Source organism: Vicia villosa, unplaced genomic scaffold (assembly GCF_029867415.1).
Source record: "Vicia villosa cultivar HV-30 ecotype Madison, WI unplaced genomic scaffold, Vvil1.0 ctg.003754F_1_1, whole genome shotgun sequence".
NCBI lineage: Eukaryota > Viridiplantae > Streptophyta > Magnoliopsida > Fabales > Fabaceae > Vicia > Vicia villosa.
In genome coordinates this window covers 67886-91673 of record NW_026706289.1, presented here as the reverse complement: position 1 = coordinate 91673, position 23788 = coordinate 67886, and the positions used below count along the sequence as shown (strand labels likewise).

Below are 23788 nucleotides of genomic sequence, written 5' to 3'. Positions count from 1 at the left end.
TTTAACTTTAGGTGATCCGAAGTTCCATTGGCTAATGTATTAATTTGATTAAAAATCTTTATTAATTCAATTGATTAAAAGTTCTCCTCTCAAACTCTCGCTCTGTTGATTTAGACTACTGTCCTAACTCGTAATGTACGCTTTCGCCATCCCATTAGATTTTAGAAAAGCTTTTTGGAAACAACGTAATTAATAAAATGCTTGTTTTAGGAAGTTGTTATCTACTTAAATCTCCTAATCTCAAACTTTCACTCTGTTGACTCGGAACATGCTAATATCCCTAACGTACGCTTTCGTCATCCCGCGCGGGTGTAAAAACATTTTTTGAAAATAAATAAGTTCTAATTAGTTTTAATACGCTTTCTCCATCCTTAAAACTAATGTCCTATGTCTACTATCCAGTTAAAGATCTCAAACTTTCGCTCTATTGATTTTAACCTTTGACCGTCTTAACCCCTCAAACTTTCGCTCTGTTGGTTTTAAGACTACTAATTAAATTAGACATATAAACCAAAAACAAGTGATATTTAATAAAATATAATTAAGCCAATTTATTTCGGATCCCACGGTTAACTTACTTTACATACCGATATCTTAGTTAATTAGCCAGACATATTAATACGGTTAAGCATGCATAAATTAATTTTGTTAATAATAAAAGGCATGTTAAATAGCATACAATATATCATGCGATAATAATATAAATAAAGCGGTAAATGATAAACCTGAAATAAAATAAATCTGAATTGAATTGAATCTTGAAGTATCGAACTTCCACCACAGGTTGGCTGGATCGTTCTTCGGAAATTAATGGGCAGAAATTTAAAACAAGGAATAAAAAGGATAAATCTAACGTAAGGCTAGATTTATAAAAGGTTCACAACAATCTCCGGTGTGGAAATTGCTGTGAGAAAATTAAAGCAGTTGAATTGAAAGCAAGAAAGTAAATGATGGTCGCAGAATAATTTCGGCAGCACTTCGTTAGCAGAAAATCGGACCCTTTGAACTGAAGTAGCAGCCTCTATTTATAGGTGAGCTTTTGCAGTTGGATTCCGTGAATGTAGCACTTCTGGGCTGGGACTCGGAGACGCACGTCTCCACTTCTTTAGGGAGACTCAGCAAAACGACTTGAGACGTGCGTCTCAAGTGGAGAAAATATAGGGGGAGTTGGAGACGGACGTCTCCTCATCGTGACGTGGCAGAGAGAGACGTTGGAGACGGGCGTCTCCACGTGCTCTTTAGGTCTTTCCAGCTCCTTCGTGGGCTGGTGTCTCTCTTTGGGCTTTTGGGTCTCCTTTTTGCACCCCTTTTTCATCTTTTAGGTACAAATAGTAGTCATTTAGCTCCATTTCTTCTCCTTTTCACAAATAATCTCAATAAGAGCGTAAAACCTGAAACAAAGCAAATACTCGCATAATATCATAATAAAACAATATAATTAACGGAAAATACTATAAATATTTATGGATTTCAGGCTAAATATATGATATAAAATCGTGTTATCAACCATCACAATGAAATCGAGACAAATCCATGATCAATCCACATGATGTAGGATCCAACGGTGTTTCCTAAACCTCTAAACTATAAAAAATGGATCAGAGCCACTCCAAGGGGGAAATGGGTGATAAAAAACCTAAAAAAAATATGATTTTACAACATATATGCAAAACTGAAAAATCGCAGACAGCGCTAAGCACGGTGTCTTTTATTGGTCTTAAACCGCCAGACCGCGCTTAGCGCCAAAAACCCGCGCTAAGCGCCCAACTTTCTGCCAAACTTGTCAAAAATGCTCCCAGACCGCGCTTAGTGCGGTCCAGCCCGCTTAGCCCGCTCAACAGAAAAATGAAATCTTGTTTTGGTCATAACTTGAGAACCGTAACGCCAATTTGCGCCCAGTTCGAAGCGTTGGAAAGCTTATTTCATGCTCTATCTAACAATGAATAAATTGCAACCAAATTGATGATTTTTATCATCCTTATTTTGAGCCTTGTCCGTCGATGAATTGGTAAAATCGCGTGCTCGCCGCTGTGTCTTCGACACTTTATTCCTCAAAGCTTCGAACACGCATAAATACCTACAAAAAGACAACAAAACTATCAAACGGTACATATTTACGCGAAAACGTAACAAAACACAAACGATACAAATATACACAAAAATGGGGAATTATTCAAACGGTATTAACAAAAAGTCTCGATAAGTGCCACTATTTACATACACAAAATAACTACAATTTGGCACTTATCAGAAACTTCAAATAGCCATATCTTTTGACTCGAGTGTCCGTTTGACGTACCGTTTGGACCGTTAGAAAGCTAAAATAAATTCCTATCTTATAAAAATGGATTGGGAACCATTAGACAATTATTTAATATAACTTATACTTGTTGTATTGTGTTTGATCGGTATGAGTTGATAATGATGTTGTATGCTGGATGCAATTGGTTGCACGTATTCGACTCGTGTGAGCTGATAATAATGCCTTGTGATGGATTAACAATGAATATGCTCTTATTAAGGAATATAATTAATTGTGTCATGATGTTACTTGAGTTTTGTACTTTGATGTTTGTTGTTATTATGATTAATTGATGTTAGTGTGTTGTGTTGACCAAGATGCTTATAAGGTTTTGTATAGCTGGAAATGATTATACTTTGATATAACATGATGTATGCTCTCTACGATGAATAAAAGTTGTTATGACAGAGATGATTATATGATGATACTTGTATGATGATGATTATGTGCTGAAGAATGTGTGTTGTGTGAAACAAGTGATATTAAGCAAGCCTTAATGCACATACATGTTATGTGGAATATATGTTGTAATGATGATTTATGTAATTGAGATGAAGATATGATGTTGATGAATACATGAATTGACTTTATTATGACGATGAAGTGATGGCCTGTATTGGCATTTGTTGAAGGCTTATGCCTTGTGGTTTCATAGTTGTTGCATTGTTGTTGTTTGAATGGTTATGAAGTCGCATTGTCGAGTCGCATAACATAGCATATATTTATGATGGCCTTAAAATGGAAACATGATGGCCTATATGGGCGGTTTTTATGAGATGGAGCTAATGCTCAACACGATGGCCTGTATTGGCGGTTTTTCTAAGATGGAGCTAATGCTCTCTACGATGGCCTGTATTGGCGGTTTTTGAGATGGGAGTTCTACTCCAAATGGTACCACATGCATATGCACAGTGTTGAGCCGCATATTAAGTTGCATTTTGAGTCGTTGTAATGATGAATGGTTGTTATACTATGTTGATGATATCGTTGTGAATTTGAATTCGTTGTTATGATTGGTTGATAACCTTGTGATGAAAGTTGCATTTCATTGAGAAGTGGTGAATTATGTATGGTCTTATTTTAGCTATGGCTATTATCATACGTTCCTTAGCACCACAAGGCCCAAGAACAGTAGAAGACCTTGCAGTCGGTGGTATGAGGCCAGGGCGTGATATATTGTGATACCACTCCAAGTAACCATATGCTAATCTCACGGGCAGAGTTGATGATGTGGCTCTGAAAGCATATGTTAATCCCACCAACTAGAGCCTCGGGTATCAGACAAGGGATGCCCTGGACAAAATCAAACTGTCATAGACACCTCTCAGGCATGTGTTTGGTCACGTGGTTCTCCCACCTCATATTCCCTGAATACAATGTTGCATCGTCAATTGGGGCGATGGGGACAGTGCACCGAGTATGGTGTCCAAACGACATCATCTACGATTAACGCATCAAGAGTCCTTTTGTACTTCATAACACCACCATGAACCGCCGGCCTGCCCTTCCATATCCTCACCAGTGGAGCACTCGCTGGGACACAAATAACTAATAGACTCAAATAACAATGTAAAAAATCAAAAAAGAAATGTTAGTATACCTGTAATAGGCTCAAATAACCAGCTAGTTGTCTAGTCTTAGACTGGGAAGCAACTCCAAGTGTCGTATATAGCATAGTCAACGCTGTCACTCCCTAAGCCTAGTTTGGAGTGTCTAGGCTACTGAACATCCAAAGGTAGCAATCATCTATATAAACACCAGACTTGTCTGCAGAGAGAATACATACCATTAGATGTAGCATGTACGCCCTAGCGGCAACCTCATACCTTTCTGCCGCCACAAGTTCATCGTACCTCTCCCTCAGCCAATACATCCAAAGGTGCAAACCTCTGTTACAAGAAAACTCCTCAAGCACCTCATCCTCATCAACCTCTAGATCCTCTACAACCTGTGCCAGCGGCGTCCCCTGATTAATGTGAAGACTAGTGAAGAATATACCAACGATGGGAATATGAAACAACGATGAGACATCATCCAATGTGATAGTCATCTCCCCAAATGGAAGATGAAATGATGATCTCTCAGGGTGCCACCACTCAACAAAAGGTGACAGAAGGAAGGTGTCGAGCATGGTAAGTGGGCACTCGGCGAACTCCAGCAGGCTAAAATGAGTAATAATACGTATGACCTGCTCAGGCATCTCCCCCTTTGGGAAGTTCTTCAATTTTGAGCCATGTGAAGCGACCTTTAGCGTCGAAGCTCTTGTAAGAAACAAAATTAAAAAATAATCAATAAACTTTCAGAGAGTCAATCGAGCCATAATGAATAATTTGCAATAAAAAATATAACATATATACCTCGCCCTGCCATGTACGGAATGCGACATGGTCAACATATCCTGTTAGCACGGACCTGTCAATAGGTCTTCCTGGAAAGTGTAATGGCGTCTGTATCAGCAGGAGACACCTCATCAACCGCCGTAGGTGCCTCTTCAACAACCACCTCCACAGCGGGTACCTGCTCTTCCACATCGGATACCTTCTCCTCCACAACGGGTAGCTCCACAACTGGCTCCTCCACAACCGATACCTCCACAATTGCCTCCCCCACAGCGGCTACAGGCACAATTTGCTCCTCCACAAGTACCTACTCAGCCATAGGCACATGTACAAGTGCCTCCTCCAAATTTGCAACTCTAGCAATCCGGCGTCGGGGTGCGCAGAATTGCGCCTGCTCAGCCAACTGTTTTCGATGAGAACGGGTCAGAGGATGTCTTTCAGCCCGTAGCTGGGAAGCCTCTGCCTCACCCCTTCGCGATGAGCTTCCGTCCTATCAACAAGCCTGCCCGCAACAGAACCGTTTGTACTCTGATCCTCACTGAAACAAATAAATAAGGCAAACAAAATTAGTTATTAAACGATCTATCAGAAATTTCAAAATTTTTAGTATTTTAATTTTTTTAAAAATGAACTATTAGAAATTCTAAAATTTTCAGTATTTTTTCAAAAAAATTGAACTATCGAAAATTTCAAATTTTCTAGTTTAGTTGCTTCAAAAAAGTACTAGAAATTTTTAAATTTCCGGTAAGAAATATTGGAAAGTTCTACCGAAAATTTCGCAAAATAATTAAAAACTCTTACTATTTTATGAAATTATCCATAATCGTCTCCAAATTTCCATAATCAATTTAAAATTTCCGATCTCTTGTAAATCTCTTGTAAATTTTATGAAATGATAAAATTTTGAGTGTGAATATTTTACTTTTCATACATTGGAGAGTTCACTCGGAGGGTTAATTTCTCCACAGCATAATAAATGTTTAGCCAACAAAAAAACGGCTCCATTTTTGCTTTAAATTGTTCACTCTTCTCATGCGCCACTAACAACACCATCATTGTCCTATGTTCAATCAAGGTTCATTCAACCATTCAACTACAAAACCAAAAGACATTAAAAAAACACTAATAACAATTTAAACAAACACAGGCACACAAGTAATGCTTCTCAAATGTTTCGTTCTTCCCTCCTCAAACCCACTTTCCCCTCACGAACCTTCCACTCATCTCTCCCCCTTCAATGGAAGCTTCGCGAAGAAACCACCAACCTCCCCCAACCCCAACTCATCGACCGCATCTCCCGCCTCTTAATCCTCAACCGTCCCCACTCCCTCCAAAACCTCACCTTCAAATTCTCCGACAACCTCACCGACTCCCTCCTCCGCCGCCTCCGCCACAACCCCTCCGCCTGCCTCTCTTTCTTCACCCTCGCAACTAATCACTCCCATTACCGTCCTAATTCCCTATCATACTCCATCCTCCTCCATATCCTCGCTCGCGCTCGCATGTTTACAGAAACCACCTCTCTTCTTAACCAACTCCTTGATCTTCATTGTACTAACAACTACCGTGCTTATGCGGTTTGCAACCATGTGTTTGCCGTTTATAAAGAGTTTGGATTTTCTCTTGTAGTTTTTGATATGTTGCTTAGGGCGTTTGCGGAGAAAGGGATGACGAAACATGCACTCTATGTGTTCGATGAAATGACAAGGCTTGGGAGAGTGCCTGGTTTACGGTCTTGCAGTTTCTTGTTGGCTAAGTTAGTTAGTAAGGGAGAGGGGAGTACTGCGGTTATGGTTTTTGATCAGGTTGTGAGGATTGGGATTGTGCCGGATGTTTATATGTGTAGTATTGTTGTGAACGCGCATTGTAAGGTTGGGAGAGTGGATGTTGCGATGGGGTTTTTGGAGGAGATGGTGAAAGAGGGATTGGAGGTTAATGTTGTTGCGTACAATGGTTTGATTAATGGGTGTGTTAGAAAAGATGATTTTGAAGGAGTTGAGAGGGTGTTGAGATTGATGTCCGAGAGAGGGGTTTCGCGGAATGTGGCTACTTGTACTATGTTGATGAGGGGTTATTGTAAGAAGGGGAAGATGGATGAGGCGGAGAAGTTGATGAGGGAAGTGGAGGAGGATGAGTTGTTGGTTGTTGATGAGCGGGTTTATGGTGTGCTGGTGGATGGTTATTGTGAAATGGGGAGAATGGAGGATGCTGTTAGGATTCGAGATGAGATGTTGAGGGTTGGATTGAAGATGAATAGGGTTATATGTAACACGTTGGTTAGAGGATATTGCAAGAGTGGACAGGTTTGTGAAGCTGAGCGAGTGTTTATGGGGATGGTAGATTGGAATTTGAGGCCGGATTGTTATAGCTATAACACACTGTTGGATGGATATTGTAGAGAAGGGAAAATGAACAAGGCTTTTATGCTTTGTGAGGAGATGTTAGGGGAAGGGATAACTCCATCGGTTGTGACGTATAATACTGTTATTAAGGGATTGGTTCATGTGGGTTCCTATGATGATGCTTTGCACCTTTGGCGTTTGATGGTAGACAGAGGTGTGGCTCCGAATGAGGTCAGCTGTTGTACTATGCTTGATTGCCTTTTCAAGATGGGAGATTCTAACCGGGCCATGATGCTTTGGAAAGAAATTTTAGGTAGGGGCTTTACTAAGAGCGCAGTTCCATTCAATATAATGATTAGTGGTTTGTGTAAAATGGGGAAAGTGATTGAAGCAGAGGCTGTTTTTGATAGGATGAAGGAACTTGGATTGTCTCCTGATGAAATAACATATAGGACTCTGAGCGATGCATATTGCAAAAATGGAAATGTTCAGGAAGCTTTAAGAACTAAAGGTGTGATGGAAAGACAAGAGATGTTACCTTCCGTTGAAATGTACAATTCCCTTATTAATGGACTTTTTAAGGTTAGGAAGTCAAATGATGTTACAGATCTACTTGTTGAGATGCAAACAAGAGGATTATCACCAAATGTTATTACCTATGGAACCCTTATTTCTGGTTGGTGCAATGAACAGAAATTGGACAAATCTTTTAATTTATATTTTGAGATGATAGAAAGAGGGTTCACTCCCAACTTGGTAGTCTGTAGCAAAATTGTTAGCAGCCTCTATCGGGATGGTAGAATCAATGAAGCTACTGTGATCCTAGACAAGATGGTGGATTTCGATCTTCTTACAGTTCATAATAAATGTTCTGATAATTCCTTCAGAAACGATACAACTTTAGTAGCTCAGAAAATTGTTGATTCGCTTGATAAAAGTGCTATATGTAATACTCTTCCAAATAGTATTGTGTGCAACATAGCTATAGATGGACTTTGCAAGTCAGGAAAACTTGATGAAGCAAGAAGTGTTCTGTCAGTTTTGATGTCTAGAGGTTTTCTTCCAGATAAGTTCACATATTGTGCATTAATTCATGCCTGTTCAGCTTCTGGCAATGTGGACGAAGCTTTCAAGTTAAGGGATGAGATGCTGGAGAGAGGTGTTATTCCAAATATTACTACATACAATGCATTAATAAATGGTTTGTGCAAATTAGGAAATATTGATCGAGCACAGAGACTTTTCTATAAACTTCGTCAAAAGGGGTTGGTTCCTAATGCTGTCACCTATAATACATTAATCAGTTGTTACTGTAGAATTGGTGATCTTGATAAAGCCTCTAAATTGAGAGAGAAGATGGCAGAAGAAGGAATTTCTACTCGCATTCTGCCTTGAACAACGGTTGTTTGGAAGGAGAGGACTAGAAATTTTTGGATCAATTTATTGAAGCGGGTTTAATCAGATTCTTGCCTGATACCCATAAACTTTGCTATATGCAAATCTGAACAGGTGACTAAACACTTTGTTACAGCACACCTGCAGCACAGATTTTGCTATATGCAACAATTTCGTACAAAATCCACCATAGAAAAAGTAATTTCTTCGTATGAATTTATAGATCGGAAATGGTCAAATCCTCCTGCATATTCAGCCATAAGCACCGATACACCATACTTGAAAATTTCAGAGTTTCATTCGTTGTTAATGAAGTTAGGCGTGCTTCATAAACCTTTGCACTTTTGATTACTGGGAAGCAAAACATGTTAGAAGGTACTCATATTTCATGCTCATCATATATAGCTAAATGAGATGCTTTCCTCAAGGTTGATTTCGTCTATCTTGTGACCTTCTCAATATATTGACTCAAATGATTTGCTGTATATGTTCCCAACATAGGAAATATATCGAAGAGGCTAGATGGTATTGATCAAGCTGTGACATGCGTTATAGTTGGAGGCAGAGTATTTTGGAAGACATTGTATCGGTTAGAAAGGGAAAAATACCTCATTTCTAGAGAAAGCATTGTATTTTGGAAGACAGAAGCGATAGGTCAATGACCCTTCAGGCCTTTGCAATATCTTGAAGACATAAAGCATCTGCATTCTAGATTCTTTCTTAAATGAAGTCATACGGAAGTGATACAAATTCAGGAAACAAACAGGTAGAGCTATGATAGAATTCCGCTAAGTTTATGGGTGGTTGTTAGATAAGAAAAAATATAAGAACAACTCATCCATCATAGTCAATTAGCAACACCAGTGGCCTTCCACTCATGAAAATTGCATGACATGAGTTCGAATATGAGAATCCTCCATTGGCGGGAAATTGTATCTACGTTGTAAATTATCACTGTGATTGGCGATTTCTTTAACCTTAGAGTGGGAAGAACTTCCCTCACCTTAATCTTTTTTTTTCTTTTCCAAAATATTCCTTGTCATTATTTTGATACACATAGGTTGCCCTGCAATTATTAGAATTTGAGGCTGAACCACTCAGTTAGCTTTGCTGATGAAGGGATTTTTTCTCATTAATTATTTATTACTGTTTTGACTTTTTAAATAAAATTTCATTTTTATAGTAACGTTGCACTAACATTATCATTATTATTGTTACTACTACTGTTACTATTTATTGCCTCTAAAGCACTACTATTTATAGAAGTTAGGACACTGCAATTTTTGCTTTATAATCAGGTTCTTAATATTGTAATAATTGTGTGCTGTGGCAAACCACGCTGTTATTATTTTGAAGGCCCTGTAACAAAAGGGAGCATTTGTCTTGACCAATTAAAAGGGAGAATTCGTTGGTGCCTCAATATTTTTACTTGAAAATAAAAACTTGCGTGTCATGTACCGGCTGCCCATATCTTCAGTTGAGTTTTTCCTCCCTGTGGTTTTAACATGATGACTTAGAATGGTCGTTAACATGATATACATTTGTTTGAAGTACATATTGTCTATTGACATTTTTGAACTGCCAAGGGCTTTTTCTGTACTCTTATTATTTGGCCTGATTAGGATGAAATGAAACATTCATATTTGCATATTTTCTCGTGCATCCTGTTCATTGGACTTGTTTGCTGAACAGAAACGGAAACTGCGTTGATTTTCTAATGTCATTTATGTGCATCCGCTGTGGTATGCAGCACATTTATGGATGTTAGTCTGTAACAGAATTAGTGGTTCTTGCTCTTGCATCAAAGGGGGGCTTTTAAGGCGTGCGTGAATCTGTGGACTAATTTTCTTGATAAAATAGGAGAGCTGAGACATTATTACACAGTCTCTGTATGTTCTTTTTCCTGCATTCAGGGTTTGCAGTGCTCTACCAAGAAATATTTGGTCCAAGTATTTTATCAACCATAGCATATTAAGGATGGGTTACTTTACTGCTGGCTACTGGACTAAGGTGCCTTATTTTCCAATTTTATATCCTTGTGATTCTGAATTAAGTTTTAGTTTATGGAGTAAGCATCTGTGTCGGACTGTCGGTTTATTTTCTTGTCTTCCTTTTTTGATTTACGGGTTGGACTAAGGGCCTGTTTGGATTGGCTAATTTGAGCTTATCTACTGCTATAAGTTTTGTGACACTATTTGGGAGACTTTATCAAAACAGCTTATGACATTTTTTTATATATATATTTGAATTTATTTTTATAAATTCTTCAAGATAGCTAGTGAAAACAACCTATCGCATATATAAAACAATTTAAATGTATTTTATCTTTTGTTATAAAAACAGCTTATGCGAGCTTATTCATAAGCGTTTATTTTTGTTAAGCACTTATAAGCTGCAAAACAAGCTGATTATCCAAATAGGTCCTAAGTAAGCTCTACACTTCAATTCTTCTCTCATGTACCATGATCAGTTCCCTCTATCCTCAAGCAAGGCCTGCGAGTTGTCTTCTGCCTCTTACTCTGGTTAATTTCATTATGATTTTCCTTGCTGTGTTATTTAGAATTTCAAACGATTTCTGATAGATGCTGTTTATGGTTTGTCTGTTGAGAAGGTTTATTCAGATTATGAAAATCCAATTCATTTGGCTTCTTTTTCAATTCCAAATTCTGATTCTCTATTCTATTTAGACCACTAACAACACCTGAAAGGGGAAAACAAAGAACTAGAAGAGAACCTAATGGGCTAAAGGATTATGCATGAGCAGGAAAACAGTTATCTCACCTGGAGTCTAGAGCACCTCCTTTCAGTTAGAACACTCAGCCTCACCTTTCCGTTAGTCTTTGTTTTCTATCCTGCTAGCTTAAGCTTTGTATTTGGATTACTGCCAGATAACAAGAGATCCTAGCTGTAGCAAGGGAATAATAACTGCTTATCGCTTACTTCACAAGTTCTCAAACTTAAGTTAATTTTGACTCATCTCTCGTAAAATTGGGAGTATCTTGTCATATTTCATTTCTGCTTGAAAGCGGAAATGAAACATTAAGAGGTTGATTAAGGCTTGAGCTACATAGCAGGTATCCTCATTTTAATTATACATTATAGTTTTTCATTCTTTACTCCATCTGACGAATTTCGTGAAATAATATTTAATTTTTAATGATAGAAGCTTTTGTTGGGCTGCGGTTGTTTTTTTTTAAAGTATTTAATGAAGATAAAGAACTAAATATTGAAATACCGTCTTAGATGTCGTGTATTTAATTCCTTTAAGGTTTAAATATTGTTCTTTTCAATAAATAACCTAATAATAAATTTCTAAAACCATGCCTCTATAGATAGATCACTAATTGTATTCGCAGCACTGAATAACCCGTGAACAATATTCTTATGCGGATTTAGAACATGAATAATGGAAGACATGAAATCCAAAAATGGAAAAATCCAATTTGGTGTATTCTCTTCAAATTTGATGAGGTGATGGAAATGGGACCTGAGCTAACTTTTGGAGATAGGCTGGCACAAAAGCTGATTGTAGTTACTTTGATAATTGGTGGGGGTCGTCTTAAAGAGAATCACAATTTTGTGCCTCCCAGCTGGTTTGTGTTGGTCACTCACTCTGGTTTATCCTCTGCCTACATGTAACAGGTTGAAATTCTTCTATTCTATTACCATACATGTACGGTTTAACTTTCTGTTATACGTTGTTAGTAACTGGTAATAAGTCAGGGATTGGAGTTTCTGCAGTTGGGAAAGTTTGTGTTCGAGGCAGTCGTGACTCGTTTCACAAAATGCAGAGGATTCCTATTCATTAAGCTAGTTTACATATTTGCACTAGAGGTGATATGTTTGGTTGAGATTTTTCTCGATGCAAACTTTTCTGATTAAGTTTCTATTTATACATCCTAGGATACTTTTTTTTTATTATTAAAACTAGTTTTTTTCTTGCTGAAAATTGAATTGTTTTTGAAGCGTATCAAATTCTAAAACAGTTGCTTTTGTTGTAGATGATTGTAACTATTGGTCTATTAGTTTATATTCTTTATTGTATTTTTGTATTGTCTTATAATAGTTGTCACATAGATGAGAATAAAATAATTAGAATAAAATTTTACAAAATTATTCTTATAAATAGTTGATGTACTTTCATGCATATTAAAAAAATTAAAACTTGAGATTTGCTAACATAATATTCCACTTTTTTTCTTCTTTATGTATTGTTTGAGTCTAATGTTATGCATCGTATATCCTTAATATCTTTGCAGATTCATCTCAGTGTTATGCGTTGTATATCCTTAATATCTTTGCAGATTCATTTTTGGTGGTTTGCAAACAGGCACGAAGATTTTCTTCTTTCTATTCTATTATTGATTGGTTAGGCCAATACATTTCACTAATAGAGTATCACACTACCTTTAGATACCGCTTTATGATTTCTATATCTCCCGTTGATGAAGTTTGTCACAAGATGTGCTTTGATAAATTCGGGGAACACATGATTCATTGTAAAAAGTTTACTGGTTCAAATACTAACGTGACTTAGTTCTATTTGATATATTTCAGTGAACCGAAGTATTAGTGAAGAAAGATGCGTCTGTGAATTTCTTGGCTTATTCATAGGAGAGATTGATACTTAAGCTAGCATATGTTTTGATGTATGGATGGGTATGGGTAGTAGGAAAACGACTCACAAAAGCATTTTAAGTAAAGTGGTCAAACATGAGAAAGTTTACTTCGACAATCAACATACTTTCATATCATTTATCTTTTGTCTTTGACATTTTTGGTTTCTTAGTATCAGAGACGTTAAATCTTTTACATAGAGTCCTTTGGACTCTTAGTGAATCTTTTACTAAGAAACCAAAGACCTATGCATGTAAATGTTGTATCGCCTAGGTTAATGAGTGGAGTATTTAACAGGATTGATTTTGCCATCTAAAAAAAGATAGCAACACAATTTATAGTCTATTTGCCTTCTATTTTTAGAGTTGTCAATTCAAGGGGCCAAAAAATTTGAGCTCTAGCCCACTTAATGAGGGGGCCTAAAAAAATTTGAGAATAATAAGCCCTCAAATATATAGGCCCCAAAAATATAAGGCCCCAAAATCTAGAAAGGGGCCCAAGGCCCCAAATTAAAAATTAAAAATTTCTTTTAAAATAAAAATAAAATTTTAATTTTGAAAAATAATATTATAAAAATAAACAAGCTAACTTTAAACATTTTTTTAGTTAGAACTAGATTCACAAGTATGCATAAATTTCAATAATTTATTATCACTTCTCAATCTAAATTTAAGCATTAAGTTGTACCTAGAGTAAAAAATGCTATATTATTTGGTGGCTCATTATCATGTGCAGGATATACACTTTTGAGACTGAGTCATGTATAACATGTTCATACACCAATTTTATTATTTAATTTAGTTATATTAAAAACAAGATCCATACAAATTACAATTGATCAATTAACTCCTACTATTATTAACTATTATTAGCATATAATAGTTCCCAAAGGTGGACCAAAGGCATGGATTGAGAAATATATTACTAATATATTTCATTCTTCATATTAGTTAATCTTTAATAAATAAAAAAATCAATCTTTTTTTTTTTGACCAAAAAAAAATCTAGCTAAAAAATATTATGCAATTATATGCCATCTACCAAAATCAAATTAGAGCATTTAACACCACAAATATCTCACATCAAATTTACTTAAAAATACAACACAGAAAAATAAAGTTTAAACATAATTCACAAATTGGGTTCAAAATAATGTTTGGGGTTATCATAAATATGGAGGAACTTTGTGTAGGGAGAAAGGATTAGTTTGTAAAACATAGACTTGTTGCCGTTTCTACATAAGGATCATGTAATCCTACTTTAAAAATTACAAGAATACTAATCCATATTGGAATTAGAAATAAAAATTTTGAAACAAAATAAGGCCCTTTCAATTGGGCCCAAAAATAACACATTAATTAAGGAGCCTAAAATTATGAGGCCTAAAAAATTTCTCATTAACAAATGGCTTAATAAAATAGGGCTTTAGTGGAGTCAAAAAATAAGAGCTTTGAAAAATTGGGCTTATTTGACAGTTCTATCTATTTTTATATAATTCTTATTATATAAGCTAAGCTCGGGAATAATCACAACTTATGGAGAAGACATACTTCCAAAGCTATATAAGAGTATGGAAGGTAACAAATACATTTTGTTGAATAATTAGTGTTGCTCGAATTGAAAGTTCAATTTGCCAAATATGACTTAACTCTGTGTTTTACCACATTAACCTTTAACATTACTTCCTCCTTTACCAAATTATTTCTTAATATTATTGACACGTGAATATATAGGGTGGAAAACATGACTTGATAGCTGGAAAAGAATGGCATGAAGTTGAAGCAAGATTGAAAAAATCATTCTACAAGGGAACATCAATATCTAACTAAAGGCCCAGTAATTGTATTCATTAGGATCAATTTTTAATTGGAATATGTTCCCTACTTCCCTTTTTCTTACCACACCAAGTAGTTGATCTCTCAATTGTGTTTTTGGTCCACACCATATGCAAAAACCATGTTTTGTGGTCCAAAACATTGCATAATCCTTTCCATATCACAAAATAATTCTATAATTCTTCTACCAGCACATCATGTCAATTCTAAACAATTAACTATGAGATCATTGTTATTTCTTTCTTTGCACCACTTGTCTATAGACTTGTATTGATTATTATGATACCTCTAAATGGAAATTTTAAAGTAAAAAAGTTCTGACCACAAATCAATTTTAAGGCATGCACTGTCCCCCGTAGAGATATCAACCATCCTTTCCATCACCTGCTCCTTTGAAAACTTTATCTTCATGCCATACACATAAATCCATATACTTTTTACATTTTCATTTTATATTCTCTCAATCTAAAGTAACCATCAGAAGTGACAACATCTCAAAATACACACACACATACATTATATGAATGCATTTTATCCTTACTCTTTTATCCATGTTTCAAATCATGGTGAGTGAGGACAACCAAAAAGGATAAACAGTGTACCACAAAACAAAAGAAACAAATTGACCCACATTAAAAGAAAATGAAAAGCATATAATGTAAAGGAAATATGTAAGACACTGCATTATGCATATGATGATGTCTGTAGGGACTTTCAATTCCAACCTATGCATCCTATGCATCTTTCCAGGTAATCATCAATGCAAGCAATTTTACACTACACACAATATCCTCCACTCTATGCATTCACTACTAACTAATCATTCGAGAAAGCCAAAAATTATTCAACAGATAGCAATAATATAGCAAGACTTTAAAATTAAGCAATCATCATGATTTTTTTATGCTTCAAATAACAATTTTGAACTAATTCTTTTGTCTAATATTAAGCTCACTTAACAAAACCAACATTGGTTTGGTTGCTAAAGATTCAACTCATGTTGTCGAAATTAATTAAGTTCTTGTTTGTTATATTATTGAGTTTGGTTTGGGAACTTAAACGGTTGACTGTTTTGTTGTCCGTTTGCTAGACTCTGGTACTATATTAAAATTAGATTAACGCAATTCAGTCTTATAAAATTGATTTGTAAGATAATGAGTGTTACTCTATATAAATTCTCTATAGACCCAATTAATTTGAAATTTGAAATTTTTTCAATAATGAGTAATTTAGAAAATTGTTAAAGAATTAAAAAAAAATGTTGAAAAGAGCAATTGTATATAATGGAATATACCTCTTGTAGAACAACTTACATCATTTTTATGTCAAGTTATTTAGCAAATACTTTAATTCTATTTGCAAGCTAGGAAGTTAGGAAAATAAATGACTTTGGAAGAAGGAAGAAGATAAAGAAACGTGAAATTTTAAACATTTTTAAGAGAGTGTTTTTATAGGAAATAACAAATAGTTGTTTATTTTTAATAAATTTTTAGTTTTAAGTGTATTACAACAATAAAAATTAAATTTGGATAATTTATCTAAACTTTCTACAATCTTATAAAACCCTCATTTAATTAAATTTGAAGTTCTCAATTTTAAGAAAAACTTTAAAGATTTTGTATTGAAGAAGGATTTTGGAGATTTTAATAAAAATTTCAAATTTAATTCAAATTATTTAAAAAGATATTAATGATACTATTTATTTTTTTCTTTATAAAAATACACTCTTAAAAAAAAATTCTTTATTTTTCTTACAAAGTCCATAGCAAAGTCTATATATTAGTTTAGCTTGAAATTTTTGAAAGAGAGAAGAAAATAAGAAAATATTTTAAATTTATCGTGGAACAATTTTTATTTTCTCAAATAACGAGACTTGGAAAGAATGAGAGAAGCACTAAACACAAACATTTTATGTTGATAAAATTATTATTAACTTCTAAATTATATATATTGAGATATTATGAGTAGTGTTGAAAATCAACCGAATCAACTCGAAAATAATTTAGAATTTACAATTAAATGGTTGAACTAAGTTTATGAACCAAATAAGCTGAATATAAGATATAAATGAAGTTTGTTAACTAAATGAGCTTAATTTGAACTATACATAGTTCAACTCGTTAGGTTCATAAATTAACTTGATTGCATGTGAGATAGATTATATTGTTTTTAAGAGTAGAATTAAACATCTACTCTAAATCTTAACCCTATGTTTTATTTTAATCTAACCGTTTTAATTAATAATTTATATTCTGTAATAAGCAAAATATTTCTAAAAATAATTATACAAATAAAATCAATAAAAACAATCTCGTATAAGTTTTAATAATATAAATTTTGTTTTATTTTTCTATTTTTTATTTAAGAGAATAGACTTTAAAAAATGACTTTTAAGTCGAAGAAGCAAACGAATTGAATATAACAAAATACATCTAACGAATTGAACCGAGTTATTCGTAAGCTTCTAACGAGTCAAGTTTCAGTTAGAAAAAAGTTTTAACGAATTCAATCCAATATTTAAGCTGAACCAATTCTTAACGAGTTGAAGTAAATTGAGACGAGTTTGACTCGACTTATTTCCTGTCATATAATTAAGAGGTTAAATTTGGATGAATGAACTAGATCAATTGATATGTATTAGTTTACTTAATTATGTTATAAACTTTTAATTTAAAGTTAAATAAATATTTGTTTATTTTTATATACTAATTTGAATTTTTTTTGTGTAAGCTATATTAATTTGAATTGATATTTATAAATTAAAATTCAACAAATAATTATGTTCAATTTTTTTATCATTTTCCTTTTTTTATACATCAACCTCACCTTCATTTTTCAATGATTAAAATCTTCATTACTCCCACTTTCTTTGAACCAAAGGGATAGAATACATACATAGATATAATCATGAAGAGGAGCAAGCTTGCTCTGCTAATCATAAAATATATTCATTTAATAAATTAAAGAGTAAAAGGAAATCAATGGCTTTTTTCGAGAATCACTTTTTCTTCTTAATTTTATTTTAGTCTATTCTTTATACTCTTCAATTTCTATATATAAACACATGCTACACTTTCTTTTTTCCGGTGAGAATATTCCGGTCAGTACACAGAATTCCCTCACCGGAAAATGGACGAGTCATGGAGAACACCAATGGGATTAACGTCTGCACTTCCTCGCCGGCGATCAATGGAACACCGATCATCTTCCCGGTCCATCTTCTCCAACACCAGCGTCTCCGTGACGGAAGCCTTGGACGCTGAGGATTTCGCCGACGTCTTCGGAGGTCCACCTAGAAGCCTTCTCACGCATAAGTTCTCCAGGTCAGGTTCTTTCTACGAGGAAATTTTCAAGCAACCGGTGTTTGGACCGCCGGCGGCGGCCAAGAATGGCCGGAGCTTGCCGGTGTTTAGGATCCCGGCGCAAGATGACGCGTTTTATGGAGATATTTTCGGGTCGGATGATGACCGGAGATCAAGAGAACGGTCAGGGTCTCAGTCCAATGCGAAATCGAAGTCGAATTCTTCGTCGGCGTTAAGTTCTGAGGAGCTGAGCCCTCTCCGGCAAGAGATCGGTGATGACGTGGCACTTTCAGACTTTGCTTCAAAGCTCAGGTACTGAAACTGAAATCATAACCAATTAACTGTTTGTGCTTCAGTTTGTTATTTTGCGAATTGACAGTTATGCCCTTTGTGATAAAAGTGATATTTGAGGAAATTAATAAATTGTGATTAGTTTTACTTTTTATCAGCAGATTTAGATTTAGAGCTAAGTTAATGAAAGTTGACTTAGTAAAGAGTTGTCTCATATTTTAAAAAATCGTGAATTCAACTCTTTGCTCTGATCATGAAGAATTATCAGAGTCTAACTCATTTAAACTTTATTCAATCAATTTAGAGTTAAGTAGGCGATAAAAGTTGATTATGTTAGTAAAGAGTTCAGTTGACTCATATTTTGAAAAATCGTGGATTCAACTGTTTGCTCTGACTATGAAGAATATCAGAGTCCAACTCACTTAAACTTTATTTAGTCAATTTAGAGCTAATTAAGTACGGAGTAGTCAATAAAATTGACTCAGTTTAGTAAAGAGTTGATTCTCAAAAGTCGTGGATTCAACTCTCAGCTCTGACCATGAAGAACTATCAGAGTCCAACTCACTTAAACTTTATTCAATTAATTTAGAGTTAATTAGATGATAAAAGTTGACTCAATTAGTAAAGAGTTCACTCATTCTCTGAAAAATCGTGGATTCAACTCTCAGCTCTGACCATGAAGAACCATAACAGTTCAATTCACTTAAACTTTTTTCCATCAATTTGGAGCTAAGTAGGCGATAAAAGTTGACTCATTAGTAAAGAGTTTATTCATACTTTGAAAAACCGTGAGTTCAATTTTCTGCTTTGCTCTGACCCTAAAGAATCTTCGGAGTCCAACTCAATTAAACTTTATTCAATCAATTTAGAGCTAAGTTTTGATATAATATACTTTCTTTGTACCAAACTATAATGATACTGAATGATTGTTACAGGCCAATCAAAGTCCCATATAAATGGAACTCATCTACTGTGACACATGAGGAACAGCCAATTAAACAGAAGAGGCCACTTTTTCCATGTCAGGATAATGGGTACTCAAGAAGAGTCACATCCCCAGAAACAATTAGTGCTGAACCCAATTCATATCAAAGCATCAAACTATCCACATATGACTGGGAGCTCAGTCCCCCATTTTCCGCTATCTCTGGAGTTTGTCTAGAACCCGAGTCAAAGTATTCTGTTCATGATCACGTGCTTCCGGAACTAGTTATTGACCGTGACGATGACGAGGAGGATGATGATGAAGTTATGAGCTCCTATGTTATAGAGATTAACTCTAGTTTTAGAGAGGAAAAATGCGGAACAGAAGCCATTGATGATGCAATTGCATGGGCTAAAGAGAAGTTTCACTCGCGAACTAATGAAGAATCGAGTTTGAGAGATGATGGCAATGAAAAAAACACTGGAATGGGAGGTGATTGTCTTAACCGCACGCATAGAAAAATACCTCGTACATATTTAATGCAGAATAGATCTTTTGAAACAGACAAAGGCAACATTTCGTACTTACCTCTGATCATCTAATGCAGGAAGGCCTTGTGCAGGCGAATACCATGACGGAATTGTAATAGTCGAATCTCCAGAGGTAATACATTTCATTTGGTTAGGATAAGACGCATTTGATTTTACTAGATATGTTCATCGAATGTGCATGATGTATTGATTATTTGTAAAGGTTGTTTAAGTAAACAATTTGTGTTTCTGCAGAAAGTACCGACAGAAACAGAGAAGTTAGACAGAGATATAAGATTGTGGTCATCTGACAAGGAAACCGACATCAGGCAACTGCTTTCGACACTACATCATGTAATGCTTGACAAGTTATTCAAGTGCTTTTGTAATTTTATACCACTTTGATGTATGCAGTTATCAAGAGAATTGACATGGTTATATGTTTTCATTTTACAGATTCTGTGGCCTGAGAGTGGCTGGTCTGCTACTGCTTATATGAGCCTAATAGAAAACTCGCAAGTGAAGAAAGCCTATCAGAAAGCAAGATTATGCCTCCACCCTGACAAACTTCAGCAAAGAGGAGCAACTCCATGGCAGAAGTACGTAGCAGAGAAGGCTTTCTCGATTCTTCAGGTTCGTAAAATATATACATACTAGATACATAGCTACACAATACGCACAAGTGAAAGTTAAGTTCATATTTTCTGTTTTGTACCAGGATGCATGGACAGCATTTCTTTCTGAAGAATTTTCCTTCTAAACAGAAAATCATTCGAAAAGCCGGATAACTCAGTTTTGGTTTAAAGCTTGGGATGAGACCTAACACCAGGCATTCCGAATAATGGAAGTGTTGGTTTCCATGCAGCAAGTACATTAGTTTTGAAAACAACTCCTTTTGTATAAATAGTTGTCTAATGCAGCAGATTCTACTGTTTTTTTTTTCTCTTTCTGTTTGTATCATAAGTTGTTGATGCTTTTGTAAGTATTTAAGAGAAAGTAATTTGATTTCGGTTTTAAATCACAGCCGCCTCACAATCCTTAATATTACATAGAATCACAGCGAAATACGGCTTTCACAACTTCAATTGAATTACATTAACAACAACTTAAGACAGCATTAGTTATGTGTCATGTAAGGAATCAGGAAAAAAGGAACTAGAAAACACATACATAGCATGTAAACAATTTGTCAAATTTATAGATTCACATATACAAATGCATATATATATATATATATTCATCAAAATGCTTCTAATACAATAATCATCTACCTCCACTCCCTTTCTTTATCAACTCCCTAAACTCATCATCAGTACTTTTAAGCATCAATGACAAAGGCAAATTGACTCCACTATCAACAACCTCCATGTATCTAACTTTAATCCTATTCTCCAAACTAAAAGAGAAATACTGAGGAAACTCTTTCAACTCCTCCAATTTCCCTCCCATTTCCACAGAAAAATACTCAAACTTTGGCTGAAAATTATTCTCAATACTAAAAGTCAACAATGCAGGACACCTCAAAACCATAAACCTAACCTCTTCTTTACTAAATCCCATACTCTCCAAATGCTTAAGCTTAGGTATAAGTGTCCTCTCAACATTGGAAACCAAAAGCACACAATCTTGATAAGCCAAAGCCTCTAAATCCCTTAACCCTAATCTCCTCAAATAAAACAAAGCTGGTTTAAGCTGATTCACCACACTTGAAGTAAGCAGCCTTGGACACTTTTTCACAACTTTTCTAAAGCTATGATCAGGCACTTTGAGTTCATGCACAAGAAAATCAAAAACTGGGTTGAGATCAGTTTTGATGCTTGAAGTGAGAATCGTTGGACACATGCCAAAGATTCTTGGAAGGTCTTTATGTAGGATGCCTTTGGAGACAAGGAAGGAGATAATGGAGTGAATGGATTCTAAGGAGGCTGTGTGAAGAGTAGGGTTTTGAGAAAGTGCTTTACCTGAATCAATGCCCATTACTTCAAGACATAGGATTTTTTCTTTGAATTGAAGGGAGAGTTTTTCTTGAGTTGGTGTGTAAAGAGGGTGGTTTTGGAGGAGGCTTTTGGGTTTGGGAATTAAAAGGGTTGTGTTTGGTTTGGAAATTGATGAAGGTGGTGATGGTGATGATGGTTTGTCTGAAGAGACAGTGCATAGTGAAGATGAGTGTAGAGCTATGGTTCTAACAGCTGGGAACATGGTGGTGCTGAGGATGTTTGGATAGAGCTGAGGATGTTTTTTTATTATGGAGATTTTGTGGGTTAGCTTTGGAGTATGACACGTGGAGATGTGTTTGGTAGTTGATTGGTTGTAAATGGATTTTAGAGATTGTTATGAGATTGTGTATGATCCAACATGCACTTCTTCTTGCTCATATTATTATTAATTGTTATAATATTTAAAAAATTCAAAATATATTAATAGTAAATATTCATTCATCATTTTATACTTACACATTTTTTAAAAAATTTGAAAATTTAAAGGAATAGATTCGATATAAGATTAACTTTAGATATTGGATAAAATAAAAAAATCAAGTTTAAATTATTCTATTTAAATATATTGAAGAGAATGGTAAAAAATTGTTGTGTTTTATTCCTCAGCTTTATGCTAGTTTATATAGTGGAAACACCATAAATTACAAGTAATTCTCTGTTTAATGGAGGATAAAGGAAAATAAAGGAGAATAAACGGAAAATTAAAATAGGAAAATAAAATATTTTTCAACACCCTCCTCAAGTTGGTGCATAGATATCTATCACGTCTAATTTTTCTATCAGATGCTCAAAGGTAGATCTTGTCAAACTTTTGGTCAGAATATCCGTAGTTTGCTGATTTGAAGTCACAAAAGGTAGACATATGATTCCAACATTTAACTTCTCCTTTATGAAGTGTCAATCAATTTCAATATGCTTGGTTTTGTCATGTTGAACTAGCTTATGAGCTATGCCAATATTAGCTTTACTGTCAGAGTATAATTTCAATGGAAATTCAATTTTCATCTTAAGTTCTACATAGCTTTAAACTCGGCTTCTGCACTACTTCTTGCTACAACTTCTTGTTTCTTGCTCCTCCATGTCACAAGATTACCCCAAACATAAATACAATATCCAGAGGTTGATCTTCTATTTGAGACTAAACCTGCCCAATCAGCATCGGTGAAGATAAATACATTTCTTTCACTAGTTTTCTTAATAAGCCTTTTCCAGGATTTCCCTTCAAATATCTCAGTATCCTATTGATATCCTCAAGATATTCCTCGAAAGGAGAATGCATAAACTTACTTTCTACACTAATTGAGAAAGCAATATCAAGTTGGGTGTGTGACAAATAAATCAGTTTCCCAACCAATCTATGATATATTCCAGTATCAACATAAACATTACCTTCTCCCCAAAGTTTAACATTAGGATCCATATGGGTATCTGCAAGATGACACCCACTCATTCTTATTTCTTAAAGCTCTTCCATCCACAAATACTTGTATCGTCATTGTGGACATTACAATGAGACACGCTGCCTGACCACTATCATGTCAGAAAGACTTTCGATATAAGAAATTGGTCCTTTACTCAAACCATTGGCTCTGATTCCATATTGAAGAGAATGGTAAAAATGTGTTGTGTTTTATTCCCCAGCCTCAGACTGGTTCATATAGTGATAATACCTTAAATTACAACTAATTCTCTCCTTAATGGAGAATAAAGGAAAATAAAGGAGAATAAACTGAAACAAAAAATGGAAAATAAAATATTTTCCAACAAAATATTACATCAATTCTTTGGTTTTATATAATAAAATACCCTATATTGTTCCGGTCAAATTTCTTTGATTCCACTAAGACGTGATCATGCTTAGTTGTTAAATCTTCAACTATACTCTAGCTCGAATACCTGTTATAAATAAAACA

General features: G+C 34.9%; 4 protein-coding genes across 4 annotated transcripts; 2 read left to right on the top strand and 2 right to left on the bottom strand.

The window, feature by feature from the left end:
- Positions 1 to 4001: 4001 nt before the first annotated feature.
- On the bottom strand, positions 4002 to 4688 carry LOC131641446 (protein MAIN-LIKE 1-like). Its single transcript, XM_058911740.1, has 2 exons — positions 4660 to 4688; positions 4002 to 4563 (listed from the first exon to the last, which is right to left on the bottom strand). Exons 1-2 carry the CDS (start codon positions 4686 to 4688, stop codon positions 4002 to 4004), a joined length of 591 nt encoding a protein of 196 aa, XP_058767723.1.
- Positions 4689 to 5599: 911 nt separating this feature from the next.
- Positions 5600 to 9408, top strand: LOC131641443 (putative pentatricopeptide repeat-containing protein At1g19290). The gene is made up of 2 exons (XM_058911737.1): positions 5600 to 8753; positions 8880 to 9408. Exon 1 carries the CDS (start codon positions 5811 to 5813, stop codon positions 8376 to 8378), a length of 2568 nt encoding a protein of 855 aa, XP_058767720.1. The 5' UTR covers positions 5600 to 5810; the 3' UTR covers positions 8379 to 8753; positions 8880 to 9408.
- An 8291-nt stretch (positions 9409 to 17699) lies between these two features.
- LOC131641439 (uncharacterized) lies at positions 17700 to 20899 on the top strand. The gene is made up of 6 exons (XM_058911734.1): positions 17700 to 18444; positions 19359 to 19840; positions 19956 to 20011; positions 20134 to 20232; positions 20335 to 20511; positions 20597 to 20899. Exons 1-6 carry the CDS (start codon positions 17960 to 17962, stop codon positions 20636 to 20638), a joined length of 1341 nt encoding a protein of 446 aa, XP_058767717.1. The 5' UTR covers positions 17700 to 17959; the 3' UTR covers positions 20639 to 20899.
- Positions 20900 to 21029: 130 nt separating this feature from the next.
- LOC131641441 (transcription termination factor MTEF1, chloroplastic-like) lies at positions 21030 to 22115 on the bottom strand. Its single transcript, XM_058911735.1, has one exon. It carries the CDS (start codon positions 22075 to 22077, stop codon positions 21142 to 21144), a length of 936 nt encoding a protein of 311 aa, XP_058767718.1. The 5' UTR covers positions 22078 to 22115; the 3' UTR covers positions 21030 to 21141.
- Between the last annotated feature and the right edge of the window lie 1673 nt (positions 22116 to 23788).